This window comes from Narcine bancroftii, chromosome 1 (assembly GCF_036971445.1).
Source record: "Narcine bancroftii isolate sNarBan1 chromosome 1, sNarBan1.hap1, whole genome shotgun sequence".
NCBI lineage: Eukaryota > Metazoa > Chordata > Chondrichthyes > Torpediniformes > Narcinidae > Narcine > Narcine bancroftii.
Window position 1 is genome coordinate 188,967,033 of NC_091469.1, and position 15,708 is coordinate 188,982,740.

The following is a 15,708-nucleotide window of genomic DNA, read 5'->3' on the forward strand; positions in this document are numbered from 1 at the left end:
CAAATTTGTTTCCTCTTCACCTTCCCATTTAGCCCATTAACATTAAGACTAATAAACTTTAACATTCTATGCATACCAATTTTTAAACAAATATTGTTTAGTAGTGTAAAGGTTAAAACCTTGTGTTTTTGATTCTTAGTTAATTTTGTGCCTCTCTCATGGCTTGGTTCACCATCATGCTGAAGAAGATTGAAAAGAGGGTTGGTGCGAGAACACAGCCTTGCTTCACGCCATTGTGCAAGCTCACACCAAGACACAAGAGAAACTTGTCCGTGAACTACTCTTTGCAGACGATGCCGCTTTAGTTGCCCATTCAGAGCCAGCTCTTCAGCACTTGACGTCCTGCTTTGCGGAAACTGCCAAAATGTTTGGCCTGGAAGTCAGCCTGAAGAAAACTGAGGTCCTCCATCAGCCAGCTCCCCACCATGATTACCAGCCCCCCCACATCTCCATCGGGCACACAAAACTCAAAACGGTCAACCAGTTTACCTATCTCGGCTGCACCATTTCATCAGATGCAAGGATCGACAATGAGATAGACAACAGACTCGCCAAGGCAAATAGCGCCTTTGGAAGACTACACAAAAGAGTCTGGAAAAACAACCAACTGAAAAACCTCACAAAGATAAGCGTATACAGAGCCGTTGTCATACCCACACTCCTGTTCGGCTCCGAATCATGGGTCCTCTACCGGCACCACCTACGGCTCCTAGAACGCTTCCACCAGCGTTGTCTCCGCTCCATCCTCAACATCCATTGGAGCGCTTACATCCCTAACGTCGAAGTACTCGAGATGGCAGAGGTCGACAGCATCGAGTTCACGCAGCTGAAGATCCAGCTGCGCTGGATGGGTCACGTCTCCAGAATGGAGGACCATCGCCTTCCCAAGATCGTGTTATATGGCGAGCTCTCCACTGGCCACCGTGACAGAGGTGCACCAAAGAAAAGGTACAAGGATTGCCTAAAGAAATCTCTTGGTGCCTGCCACATTGACCACCGCCAGTGGGCTGATAACGCCTCAAACCGTGCATCTTGGCGCCTCACAGTTTGGAGGGCAGCAACCTCCTTTGAAGAAGACCGCAGAGCCCACCTCACTGACAAAAGGCAATGGAGGAAAAACCCAACACCCAACCCCAACCAACCAATTTTCCCCTGCAACCGCTGCAATCGTGTCTGCCTGTCCCGCATCGGACTTGTCAGCCACAAACGAGCCTGCAGCTGACGTGGACTTTTTACCCCCTCCATAAATCTTCGTCCGCAAAGCCAAGCCAAAGAATTTGTGCCTCTCTTTAAGAGAACTATTGTTTGTAATGTCACCCTAGTGACTATGATATGTCGTTATATTCACCCAGAGGAACTGCTTGCTCTTTTTCTACATGTTAAGGAAACGTGAGCACGATAAATTTTTCTTTGAATTTTTGTATCTCTTTAAATAGCTTTTGTATCTCTATCATACAGTAAATGCTTTGTTATTCATCATTATGAAAGTCTTGTGGTGAAGCTATGCAAAATGTTTATCTGTTCTATCAATGAATTAAAACTACATAAAGTAACAGCCAGAGTTTGATTTGTTGGATGAAAGAGATAGAAAGTTGGGATATCGCAGTGCACTCTTTGGAAGATGAAACTCTGAAATTAGGATATTTTAAAATAAGGAAAGTGTCGTCTATAGTGAAACCTTTTCTGTTGTTTAAATGATAGTGATCTTTCCCCTTTAAGAAACATACAATATCCCTGCCCTGATGGTGACGTAAACAGAAAATCTCGAAAGCGCACGATAAAAGCCCACAGAATCTTTTGAGGAAGAAGAACACCTCCCTTTAGCATCAACTTGTAAAAATGCTTCTCTCCTGGTGCCATTCTCGCCCTTAGAATGGAGTCTCCACCCTGTTACGACTTTTATCAAGTTTTCACTCTTTTTCTTGAGCTCTCCGCAAACATTTCGATATTTCCTTTTTAACAAGGTTCAAAAATACAACTTTTATTAGTCCAAGTGTAAACATTTTTCTCAGTCTTCTTATTTGACAACCTTAATCTCTTCATTATCTTCGTAAAAAATCTTCTACCTCATCCTTAGTCTTGAAATTTTTTAAAAATCGGCAATTACCTTCCGCTACTTCATCCCTCAGACTGGCGGGATATATCATCGAGAATTTCAAATTTTTAGAACATACATATTTTTACATTTTCAAATTCCTTCCTTTGTTTAATCAAAGTAGAACTAAAATCTTGAAAGATGGTCAATCTCAGGCAGACCATTGTTTTGTTTAGAGTAATCATATGCTGCTCCCAGTAACTCAAAAGTCTTACCAGGACAGTCATATTCATTGATCATTGGCTCTTCTGGTCCGAAGGTCCGGTGAGCCCTTTCTATTTGTAATTTTTCTTTGAATTTATTTTCTCCCAACATTTGTGGGATACAGGTTTCAAAGTTCACCGGTTCTCACCACTCAATCCCCTCTTTCAACCCATTAATTCGGACATTGTTACCTCTGCTGAAGTTCTTGTGTTTTCACCAGGTCAATTTCCACTTGGGCCATTCATTGCATTCAATCTTCAACAATCCTTTAAATTCAGTTATACTCTCTGACACGTCTCTCATTGCAGTTTCAACGGCTATAAAGTGGTTACACAGATTTTCCATTTTCTCCAAGATAATATTTAGATCGTGTCCCAATTCCCCAGTTCTGCTGAGGTCCAGTAGTCCCAAGGCCATTCTTGTGCCACTCCCTTTCAGGCTGTTCCTGGATGAGTCAAAACTTCCTTGGTTTTTGTTTTTGCTGCATTGGTCTTTTGGTGAAAAGATTCTTGGTTTTGAGATTTTAACCATCTTTTTGATTCTCATGATGGAGAGCTCAACCAAAACATGTCTGTCTAAGTCCTTTGCATGGCCATGCACCCATGTATGCATGTATTTTAACTGTGGTACAAAAGGATTTGCCTGGACATTAGGTGTTTCTTTTCCTGTTGTCCTTTCTCAAGATATGACTCTATACCATCAGGCACTCCAGATCCCTTTGAGGCTCCAAGTACCTTCACTTTGGCCATAATAGCAGCAATGTTTGCTTCCAGCTCCTCTTCCAAGGCATATCATTAAGTAATTTTTGTCATACAACAAGACCAGCTCTGGACCCTTTCTGTGTCCAGATGTAATTCTAGAAACTCTGGAGTTTGATCCAGAAGAATTTGCTTGTTTTTTTTGCTTCCAACATTTGACACGCTGTTACCTGGTTGTATTTCATCCTGCATGTTAGATGATGCCTTAATATTTGACTCTTTTTCCAGTTGGAATAGCACATCCTTTGCATTTTCATCCACCATTTTGCGACACACCAGCCATTTCCAAGTTGCTGACTTTAAATTCAGTCGATGTCATCTGCAGTGGTTTTACAAGGTCTTCATTCCCATCAACCAAAGCCACCTCTTCTTCCATTGTCTTTTTCAGTCTCTCAACGAGAACGCTTTTGATACCACTTATATCTAGGTTCCGCTGCTTCCATTCTGATTTGAAATCTATGAACTGTGTCTGTGATACATCGCACCTCAGCGGTGACACCAGCAGCGGCTCCTTCCAACCGTCCGCTGAGCTGGAGCACCAAGCATGCACCACACAAGCCCAAAATCAACAGTCTCCAATGGACAAGCAGCAGTATATCCAAACTGTGTTCAAACTTGCAACAAATACACAGAAGGAATGCACAAACACAAGCCTGCTGCTTCTGTTTCAGTTCCCACAAGCTTTTCCTGCTTACTTCAGCTGTGACTGTTCAGTCTCTCTCTCTCTCTTCATCTTCCAACTGCTAGAAAGCCCATGTGACTCCCTCACTTGCCACAAAACCCCCACCTTCTCCAGCAAACAATAGGAGTTAGTCTTTTACTCCCATCTGTTGTCTTCGGTAAACAAACCTCTCAGGAGTGACCTTGCTGTGCACTTTGCAGAAAGGTCAGAAGCCTTGTATAAAAGTTCAACACAGATGACCTGTCTCCAGTCTATTCATTTGACGACATCATTTCCATTAGCACCTACTTGTGAAATGTGCATAGCTTTCTCCATAGTTTTTGTAAAGTTCACTGAATATGAATTCTTCAGTATTTCAAATAAGATCTGTTTTAAAATGTGTATATGTATGTAACCTACTCTAATTTTACCAAACTCTCCCAATATTTATCTACATTACAAATCGAAAACTCCGAGATACAAGCCATCCATGCAGTTCTGTCGCAGATGCAGCTATTTTCTGTTGACCAAAATGTAGCGAATACTATCCAGGAAAAGGCCATTCAGAGGTTAAGTAGGCTCTTAACTGTGATGTGTTGGAACAAATTCATAGCGAAGTTCAGATGTCTTTTAAACTGTTTATTAATGAGCACAAAAGGACCCGTAACGTGACGTAGTCGCTGTACGAAACGTGATAACGACTGTGGTAACATCGATGGCAATGGTCAACAGAAAATATTGGAGCCCTAATCACCCTCCCTGTCTCTATCACGCCATACCAGTCTAATGACTGTCAAATCCCGTGAAGCCCTGCTCATGCGCCAACCACCGGAAGAAACAGAATGTGCTCCACCTCTGGATCACAGGACACCGCCTGCAGCAAAACCAACAACAAAAACAATACACCTTTGGCTCCGACAGCTGATAATTTCCTTTGTCTACTATTTCTCTGCTGCTCTTGATTGAGCTGACAGTGTGTCCCATGTTATGCCAGCTTGGGTAAGAGAAAATTGCCTTGACAGATTTCACAAATCATCACCATATGGACGAAAAATTCACTCCTTAAATTTCTAATGAAGAATACTAAAATAAATACAAAATGCATAACAAAGTTTGTCAACTTTTATCAAATGCGCTACGAAAATAATGATATGCATCGTTTTGGAGGATAGCATCTCCTCCGTAACACAGGACTGAATTTTGACCAGATTTCCGCTCAGCTTTTTCCACTCTAAAGATGACAAGCCCAACCTATCCAGTCTCGCCTTATAACTGAAAAGCTCCATTACAGACCTACCCTCTGCACCCCTCTCCAAGTCTTTATTGTGAAGTAACCAAAACTATAAATGGTATCTGGCTGTGGTGTAACTCGTATCTTACAAACTTGCAAGTAAGCTCCCTGCTCTTGTATTCTACGTCCTGATTAATGAAAACAATTATCCTCTTTGCCTTCTTAAGCAGTTGATCTACAAGTGCTGCCTCCTTCACAGATCCTTAAATTTAAATTTGTTTAGACATATAGCACTGTAATAGACTGTCAAAAGACAAAGGAGGAAAAACCCAACACCCAACCAACCAATTTTCCTTTGCAACCGCTGCAACCGTGTCTGCCTGTCCCGCATTGGACTTGTCAGCCACAAATGAGCCTGCAGCTGTCATGGACATTACCCCTCCATAAATCTTTGTCCGCGAAGCCAAGCCAAAGAAGAAAGGCCATTTCACCCCATGAGTCCGTGAAGCCTAGTTTACACCCAATTAACCTACTTCCCCCAGTACGTTTCAAACTGGATGCTTTTAGGATGCTAAAACTTACAAAGACACAGGAAGAATGTACAAATCCCTTACAGACAGCGTGGGATTCAAACCCATCCCGATTGCTGGTGCTGTAAAGGCGTTGCGTAAACCATTATGCCAACCATGCCACCCCAAAGATCCTTGAACATCATCAACCCTCTGTTTTACAATACTTGCGAGGACTATACTTGCTATAACATACCAACTATAGCTTATAATAGAGATCCCTGACTGTGTGACCTCCCCATTTACCACCTGATCAATACCTCCTGCAGCCCAAGACTATCCAATTTCAAGGAACTGTCTTTGTTTTTGTCCCCCACCCCCCCCCCCCCCCCACCTCCAGACTGCAGGTTATTCTCCAATACTCTATATATTGCTCATGTATATGCATGTCCAATTGACCATTTCAAGTTCCTATGAAAATTAACTTTACCATCTTTTTGGGTGATGCTTCCCAGATCTTATAGATTCTCTGAAGAAGCATTCTTCTCTGGATGTCTCCTCCTTGTTTTTTTCAATTATTTTAAACTTCAAGTTACTAATCCACGTGGTAAAGGAAATAATTTATCTTCATCAAAATCTCCATTTATATGCAATGCCCCTTGTTCTGGGGTCTATCAAGTTTCTCTTCATGACCATCAATATCATTGTTTAAATATATTTAGCTGATGGCTACAAAGGTAACAAGGATAAATCTGTCTTCTTTTACAATGACATTTCTCTTTCCACTGCATCATTGAATCACTGCTTCATCCAAGTTCATCTCGCATCTGACCTGTCCCTTCACAGGACGTACTTTAGAACAGCCATTTCAGAATTTTTATTTTTTGTTTTCTTTTCAATTACATTGAGATTATGTTTTCACTTCCACCACAAGAGAAAAAAAAATCAGTTATCCAACAATTATGTGTGTTTAATTTCTTTCTGGACACAAGTGGCTCAAGTAATGAATTTTTCATCTTAAAATAATCTAAGTTTATAGTTAGTGCATCTCTTTAATCCAATGGGTTCTAACTGCTCAGACACTACAATCGACATTTCTCCAGCTAGTGACATGCTGAGGTGGTGTCAGCTGAATGAGTCTTCAATGAACACAGTGTAGAAATTTAACTGCAAAGTCTTCATCATCCAACACAAATGCCAAATCATCAATCTGGCAACCCCATCTATTTATTAATTAGTGCAGTTTCCAAATTCCAGCACTCTTGCTGTAACAAACATCAGATTGTCAATCATTGGATCATTTACCCTCCAATCATGTATTGTGATAAGGAACCAGGAATAAGTCTGAACAAAAAATTACCGAAGTTTCTTTATCTGACAGTATTTTATTGGAGAAACCCTCTGATGTGCAAGTTGCAGTTTCAGTTCAGAATACAATTGTTCATAAAGCCTCTTTTGTAAATAGATTGCAGGCTGCTTGTCGAATATGTCCTTTAACTAGACTATACAAATTGATTACATTTGCTGTTAAATTAATTGCTTGTTTTTAAATTGACCCAATGTCCGAGACTCACTCCTGCTTCAAATTGTCCGACCTACAATAAATTAGCAATGGCACAGCAATGCTGATTAGCACTTAACAAACACGTCTTAGGCTCCTTCCTGTTCCACAGTGGGTCACATTTTATAATTCATCTAATGTAGAGTCACAAGAACATAGTTCGAGAGTCACATCATGAAATGAGAGTGCAAAAAAACTTAGTCCTGAAATCATCCATTGAAATTGTTCAATATTAACCATTCACCATTTTCTTAACAAAACTTTATTTCAAATCATTGCAGTAAAATGTAAGAATTGATTGTTTACCTCTTTGTGAAACATGATCGCTTCATAATAGTTTCCTAAAAGATAATGTGTGTTGCCGAGGTTACCATAGGCGCGGCCTTGAGCGGCTCGATCACCCAATTCTTTGACAATTTTAAGATTCATCCTAAATGAGACAGGAAATAAAAGAATCACAAACACAGAAAATATAAAGTCAAACCATGCAGAAAATTATATTCATTGTTGAAACAAACTAATACATTTGGAACTCAGGAACTTTAACATGAGCTTCAAATGGTTTACATCTGTTGTCCAAATCCAGAGAGATGATAGTGTTGGCATTATTTCTGGGTGTACTTGTTTGGTTTTGCAATGAATATTGCAATGTTGATGACCAGGGCAACAGAAAATTCACATCAGCAAAAAGAGTCTAATTCAAATTAAATTAGTTTGAACTTATAAGTATGGCAAGTCTTTAAGAATTAACTTTGAACTTTATTAACCAGTAGATATTTGGTGGAGATCAGAATGTCAAATACTGTTTTATATCATCCAGAAATTTGAACATGTGTCTCATTTCATCTCTGTAGAGGTTTGGATCCAACAATTTTCTTGATCACTGATAGTGGTGGTCCAGTTTGACATTGAAGATAATTCACAGTCTGCCCTGCAACCAAGGCCCAGGACAGGGTGAAAGTAAAAATTGGAAAACTGGAATTGGAAAAAAAACAAGAAAATCAAAAATTTTTTAAAAGTGATTGGAAAGTAGGGGACATAAACAAAGAAGGGAGAGAGAGAGAGAAAGAGAGAGAGAGAGAGAGAGAGGAGAAAATGAGGGAGAAAATATAAAGAGAACGAAAAAGCAAAAAGAACAAAACATCAAAAATGAACAAGGGACAAAAGTATTAAAATCAACATACCTTCAATAACAAATTAACTTTGAGGATGCAAATTCAAATATTCAACTTCTTTAATTAGACCTTTAAATTTTACACTGAAGTCTTGGCTTGAAAAGTCCCATTATTTCTTTCCTAACCAACATCCTCTGAATGTATAAAACTTGTCTTGACATTTATATTAATTGTATCTAGTTGGTTTATGTGCATCACAATATTTAATTCTGGGAATTCAATTTTGATGACCATACACTGTTGTGGTGCTGAGGACAAGCAAGATCCATGTATATTTATCATGGAAAACAAGAGTAGCCCAGAGCCCGATGAACAAAGTGCCCACGAGACATAAAGAATCAAGGAAAGCCACGATTAATCACATAATAATAATAAACAAGTAACATCAACTGAATTTACAAGGCCATTAGAATGCGGCTGCAAGCATTGTGTTCCCAACCAGGAGTGAATAAAAGACCAGAGTGAGTGTATTGATCCAGTCTTTGAAAATTGCATGCAGCAAAGTATATTTTTCAGAGATACCCAAACTAACACAATATAATTTTGTACTGTCACCATTTAGTCCAGTGGTTCTCAATCTTTTTATTTCCACTCACATACCAGTTTAAGTATTCCCTATGCCAAAGGTGCTCTGTGATTTGTAAGGATTTGCTTACGGTGGTATGTTGGTGGAAAGAAAAAGTTTGTAAACCACAGTTTTAATTGTACCTAATTAACTCGTTATGTGCATGGTTTCATAACTCCAAAGGAAATGGGCCAATGACAATTTTTCTCAAGCAAAATATTTCAGTAACTGGGTTCAGAGCAGAGGTTCCCAACCTTCCCTTCCCACTCATATACCATTTTAAGCATTCCCTTACCAATCACAGAACACCGATGGCAGAGAGATTACATAAAGTGGTATGTAAGTGGAAAGAAAAAGGGTGAAAACCACTGATTTAGTTCCAATTTAAAATTATAGCACCTGAACAAAAATATTAAAACTCATAAAGCTTGAGGAACAACAACGCATCTCCAGTCCGGGCATGCTGCAGCCTTGTGGACTTGAAATTAAATTTTCAAAATTTAAGTAACTCACTCTTCGTCTCTAACAGAACTGGCCAATTTTGCAAATCACCCATCTTTGACTTTGGCTCAGTTTCCCCTCATTCCATTAGTATAGACTGGCCTGCTGAGCATGTTCACACATTGTTTGTAACACACAACAAAGATATATATATATATATATATCTCACCTGTGTCTCTGTCGCCATGTTAGTCTAATAGAAGTAAAGGATAAGAAAGCATCACATCTCCAAGTCTTAATTGTGTGGGTACATAAACAACAGTGGGGAAAAAGAATGAAATGAACCCTACACATACTCCATGCACCAACTGTTACAAGGAAAACAACAGAAGGTAGAGAATTACTACCTAACAACCCCAAGAAGTTCCCGCCAAAAGATCAAGGTTAAAGCGCGCCAATATGGTGGAGGGAAAGTTTGGGGAATTCAATGAAACAGAAGAAAGTTGGGATAACTATGTAGAACAGCTTAACCACTACTGTGTAGCCCACAATATTGTGGAAGGTCAAGTAAAATGCAAACGTGCCCTCTTTCTCAGTATTATGGGCAGCAAAACATTCAACCTCCTTAAGATCCTGCTGGCCCCGGAGGATCCAGGGACTAAGACATTCAACGAATTATGCACAGCTCGAAGGAACCATTTAAGCTGCAAACCGCCAGTTATGGCAGAAAGGCAATGATTCTACGAAAGGTGACAAACACCAGGAGAAACAGTAAGTGAATACCTGGCATCGTTGTGCAAACTGGCAGAGCACTGTCATTTCGAGCAGATTAGTGATGGGGCTGGCAAATCACCAAGCAAGACAAAAATTATTAGCAATGGATGAAGACATTATGCTACATATTGCATACAGAACTGCCTGCAGCTCTGAAATGGCAGATAAAAACTTAGATGTGGGTCAACCAGACATAATGGTCAGGAGGTCTTCCCACCAATGATGCTTCTGTTGTGGAAAATACAACCACTGACCAGAAAACTGTTTCTTCAAAAATTCTAAATGCAACCATTGCAAAACAGAAGGACATATCAGAGTTAAATGTCTGCTTCTAAAGCGACAGGAGGGCAGCGAAGACAGACAGTCGCCATCAAAGGTCAACAAAGACAGGCAGTTGCTGCCAACTCAACCAGCGACCCGACTATCTACAGGTCCCAAGCAAAGACTGGCACAGCTAACCACGCCGAGGTGGTCCAAAAGAGAAAGAAGACACCTGAATGCTTTAAGAACTATGCTCTCTGATTATTATTAAATACATTCCCTTTTATAATTATAATTACTCATGAGATGTATTCTAATTCTCACTTGTAGTCCTGGGCCTGATGTAATCTTATTAGTTAGAAGGGGCCCAGTTAGCATTTACTGCATGGGGGGGGAAAAGAGTGTTGGGTATAAGCCTGCTCTCTGCTGGACATCATGACACCCACATTATGATGTCACCCTTCCACATAGAGAACCCTGTGTTTCAGTAGCCATGTTTGTCTAATAGAAGTAAAAGATGAGAAAGCATCACATCTCCGAGTCTTAAATACTGCCTGACCTTCATAGTGTTTCCAGCATTCTCTGTTTTTACGTCAGTTTTCTAACAATCTGCAGGCTGTAAATTTTGTTTACACTGAGGTTCAGTTCCCTCACCACAGAGAAAGTAAGAAAATTATTCTGATTGCAAAGATGGAACCGTATTATTAATCGAGGATTAAGTGATGGATATTGAATTTAAATAACAATTTGATAAGGTTTTTAAGAGTTCTGTGGATTTTGGGATAAATTTCATTTCAAAACTTGCTGACATTAATCATGAATGAATTACCAAGAATAATAAACAGGGTTAACATTGTAGTCATGTGTTTCCAAAAAATTAGCCCAGTGGTTTCTTGGAGGGGCGGGGGGGGAAGGGGAGAAGATAAAATCCACTTATTTAAAATTAGATGAATAAATTTGAATTTATTACTTTCTCACAGCAAGATTACTGTTAAGTACACATTAATTCCAATAAATTTAAAGTGATAAAAATGAAGATGTGCAAACATAAAAATGCCAAAGCATTAAAGATTGACTTTAGTGAAGGGAAAGCAAAACAAAAATTCACTGTATAATATGAAATAATGGAAAGATTTTGCATGGATTGAGACAATAATGATCCAAGTGAATGCCATGATTCTGGAGTTGGACTGCTAGATTAGGAAAGTGATATCATTTTCACAAGGGAAACAAAACATAAAGGAGGCCTGATGTATGCATTAAAATAGAGGGTCGTACACATAAAAAGCTGACATTTCATAACAGCATTAAAACACAAAAGTCTTCAGAAACGGTGATTGAAGTAAAAACACAATGCTGGGAAAACTCAGTAGGTCAAACAATATACTTTATATGGCAAAGATAATGATACATAGCCAACAGTTCGGGCTTGAGCCCTTCATCAAAGAATGAATGAAATATAGGCTGACACCCAAACAAAATGGTGGGGGGGGGGGCACACAAGGGGAAGAGCACAGTGCCACAGGAAGGAGTAATAGGAGGGAGGGCAACACCAGTAAACAGGAGGAGAGGAGAAGGGCTCTATGAATGGAGAGGGAAATTGGTGGAGAGCTACAGGAAAGACGACAGAGGGAATGGGAAGGGAAGGAGAAAATCCCTAACAGAAATTGGAGAAGTTGACGTGGATGGCCAGACAAAAAATTAAGTGTTGCTGCTCTAATTTAAAGGTGGTCTTGGTTTGACAGCACATGAGGCCATGGACAGAGATCTCAGCACAGGATTGGGGCACATAAATGAAATGGTTGGTCACTGGGAGATCCCTGTCATTTATGCAGACATAGCAAAGGTGCCACACTTGTGTCCATGCCTCCTCCCTCACCATCATTCAGTTATCCAAACTTGTGAATCTGCAGGATTCATCCGGTACTCCTTCCCTACAACAGAGAGACTAGACAGACTGGGAGATCGCTACCTTCACTCTGTCTGTATCAAGGACAGAGGGAGATCCTCATGTACTGTCAAACAAAACCACCTGTAAATTGGAGGAGCAATACCTAATTTGCGCACTCTCCAATCAGATAGCATTAACATCAACTTCTCCAGTTTCTTCTTGCCTACTCCCTGTTCTCCCTCTCTTCCCCATCCCTCTGTCTTCTTTCTGTCAGCTCTCTATCCTGTACCTCTCCATTCACAGAGTCATCCCCATCCCTTTGTTTGTTGGTGTGCCCTCCCTCCCTATCCACTTATTACCTTCTGCCTGTGGGACTGTGCTCCTCGCCCTGCCCCTGCACACACTCCCTTCTCAAATGCTAAGAATTCAGACATTCAGAAGAGTGAATGCCGACTTTTCTTTTCAATAAATGGAATGAATTTTGAGATTCAGTATAACTAAATCTGCCCAGTGATAAATGAAGAGCTTCTTGGAGCATCGGTTGAAATAAATTTTTTCCCCTTCATTGTAAAAGAAGGTTCAGTGATTTCTCTTGGATCTTGTAGTCATTTTACTTACTTAAGACTTGTGTATTAAGACTTGTGACGGTGAAGAGAGGATAATTTACTCTTTCTTATTCAACTGGATTCAGAAACTGTTGAGGCTTACTTTATTGAAATGGTGGATACAGAATTAGAATTTATTGCATTGAACATCACAAAATTTGTTGTTTTGCACAGCATAACAGTGCAAACATTTATATAAACCACATTTCAAAATAAATATAGTGCAAGAAAAATAAAAAGACATGGTGAAGTAGTGTCTGTGGTTCATTGCTTGTTCAGAAATCTGGTGGTAGAGGTAGAAGCTGTCTTTGTGCTTCTGAGTGCTTGTCTTCAGGCTCCTGCAACCTTTTTCCAATGGTAGCAGAGTGAAGAGGGCATGGCCTGGGTGGTGGGGTCCTTGAAGATAGAGGCTGCTTTCTTACGACACCGCCTCTTGCAGATGTCCTCTGTGGAGTGTTAGGTCTGCTTTGTTCATGAATGAGTGAGTCAAACACCAGACTGAGTCGAAATCAAGGTTCTTTGTTCTTTATTGCCGGATTGTAACACTTGCAACTAACAGTGTTAGTTGGAGAAGGCGCATTCTGCCGTTATCAGCAAGTGGTGTTTTTTATATACCTTAGGATACATACTTAGTAAATTATCATACCATGACATTGTCCAATGAATAAACTGTTGCTATCCTTCTCTGCTAGTTTCCTGCACATCAATTTGTCATCCCCACTCTTATCTTGAGAGTACAAGGTCACAACTGCATCTTGTTACGGCCCAGCACTGGGTGACTCCTTCTACATTCCCAGCTCATGATGTTTTTACCTAACAGGAGTGAAGATTAGTGCCTATGATGTCACAAACCGTCTTAACAAACGTCTGGAGTTTTTCCTGTCCTGATCATTGACACTTCCAACCAGATAGAATGCTCTCCATGGTACCCCTATAGAAGTTTTCAAGAGTCTTTGGTGACATTCTGAATCTCCTCAAACTGCTCACGAAGTATAGCTGCTGGCGAGGCTTATTTGTGATTACATCATCATGGAGGCTCCAAGACAGATCCTCAGAGATGTTGACACCAGGAATTTGAAGTTCTTGATCTTCTCCACTGCTGACCCCTCAATGAGAACTTCTTCATGTTCTCCTGATTTTCTCCTAAGTCCACAATCATCTCCTTGATTTTTCTGATGTTGAGTGGAAGGTTGCTATTGTAACACTACTCAACTAGCTGATCTATCTCCCTCCTGAACACTTCCTCATTTCTGCCTGTGATTCTGCTGACATTGGAAAATTTGCAGATAGAATTGGAAATGTGCCTGGCCATGCAGTCATGGGTATAGAGTGAGTAGAGCAGTGGGCTCAGTAAGTTTCCTTGAGGTGCACCTGTGTTGATCATCAGTGAGGAGGAGACGTCGTTTCCAATTCATATGTGGTCTTCCGATGAGGATGTCAAGGATCCATTGCAGACTGGGGGGGGGGGGGGGGGTGGCAGAGGTCCAGGGTTTGGAGCTTGTTGACCAGCACTGAGAGAACAATGGTGCAGATACTGTGTAATGATGGCCAAAATGTTTGAATTTATTTGTGTTGGTAATATAATTAGAACACTTTTTGAAAAACTGAATATAAGCACGAGATACATATTGGGTCTTTGAAGTGAAGGGGAGTGTGAAAGTCAGATACACTTTGGGCAATAATGTCAATTACTGCTAAATCATCTGAAGGACTTAGTTTGTTGGCTGGATGTACAGATACTGTGTTACTTACTCATAGTATTCGGTAGCCTTCTCTAAAGTTTCCTTCACTTCACTAGGTAAATCTCCAGATTCTTGTGTTTTAAGCCAGGACAGCTGTTTTCCTTTGGCATGGAAAACATTCCCGATATTGTACTGTGCTCGTGCTTCACTGACCTGAGCAAGGGAAAGTAAAGAGAAAACTTTGATTTTCAACTAGTGCTTTAAAAAAATTCCAAAGATTTTTTTCAAAAGGAACAAATTCTATTCTCAACGTCCAGTTACAATACTGAGTGGAGGAAAAAAATTATAATGTTAAATCTGCAATGACTTATTTTCCATTTTATTATAGAAATTTTTCCAGTGGGAGAATCATAAATACCACGATCTCCTGCAAGAGATCCAATGAATACTTTACATAAATTGCACAAAAAAATTATCCAAGTACTCACTACCATCTGTGGAAAGAAAAGAGGATTACTGCAATATCCATCCTCCATGAATAGGAAAGGTTCCTGATATATTAGGGGTTTCAGGTGAATAAAAAAATAGAGAAAGGAGAGAAGAAAGAATAAAAATAATGTTATGGGTGAAAGATAGAAGTGTTGCTAAAACAAAAGGAATGACAGAGCAGGCAAAAATTGGTTTCTCAGACAAGAATCCAAATGTGGGTTGAGCAAAGTTGAAAACTTTGGACTGAGCTGTGAAATCTGACTAAAGGTCAGACCTGAAACATAAACATTTGTTTTTCTCTTCCCAGATACTGCTTGACCAATTTCTAGAATTTTCTCTTCAGTATTTTGCATTTGCAATTCATAAATTGGTGGAGCCACTTGATCAAAACTTCCGAAGTTCATATGACATTGATATTAACTTTTCACATTGTGCAGTCAATTAACTACCAGTTCTTTCGAATGAGTAGTAACTTTACAGAAATCTTGCACTTTAACAAGAATTATTTAAATTTGAATTTATGCTCAATGCAGAGCCATTGCTTATGACCAAACACTGACAGGGCTTTGCAATGACAGACTTCCATCAGTGCTCCACATCAATAGTAGTGGCCTCCACAGATGGTTTTAAAATTGAAACTGAAAGGCTAGATGCATACACACCACCAGAGACTTGCCCTCAGTGGTTCAATGGATTTGATGTTCATATGCAATGTCAACGTGATGTTACATCAGCCACTTCCTAATTCAAAAGTGCTTTTGTGCATCATCTACCTTCTCTTGCTTTCAAATGTAATGACATTGCAG

The 15,708-nt window shown here is 39.9% G+C and overlaps 1 protein-coding gene across 5 annotated transcripts in view; it reads right to left on the reverse strand.

The window, feature by feature from the left end:
• The window catches only part of gpsm1b (G protein signaling modulator 1b), a 248,192-nt gene that overhangs the window by 117,631 nt on the left and 114,853 nt on the right, over nucleotides 1-15,708 (reverse strand). For all 5 annotated transcript variants that reach the window (XM_069885288.1, XM_069885278.1, XM_069885306.1 and 2 more), the window contains 2 exons: nucleotides 14,484-14,626; nucleotides 7,326-7,449 (listed from right to left, as the gene is read on the reverse strand). In XM_069885288.1, the coding sequence (XP_069741389.1) occupies nucleotides 7,326-7,449; nucleotides 14,484-14,626 (267 nt within the window). The remainder of the gene's footprint in view (nucleotides 1-7,325; nucleotides 7,450-14,483; nucleotides 14,627-15,708) is intronic.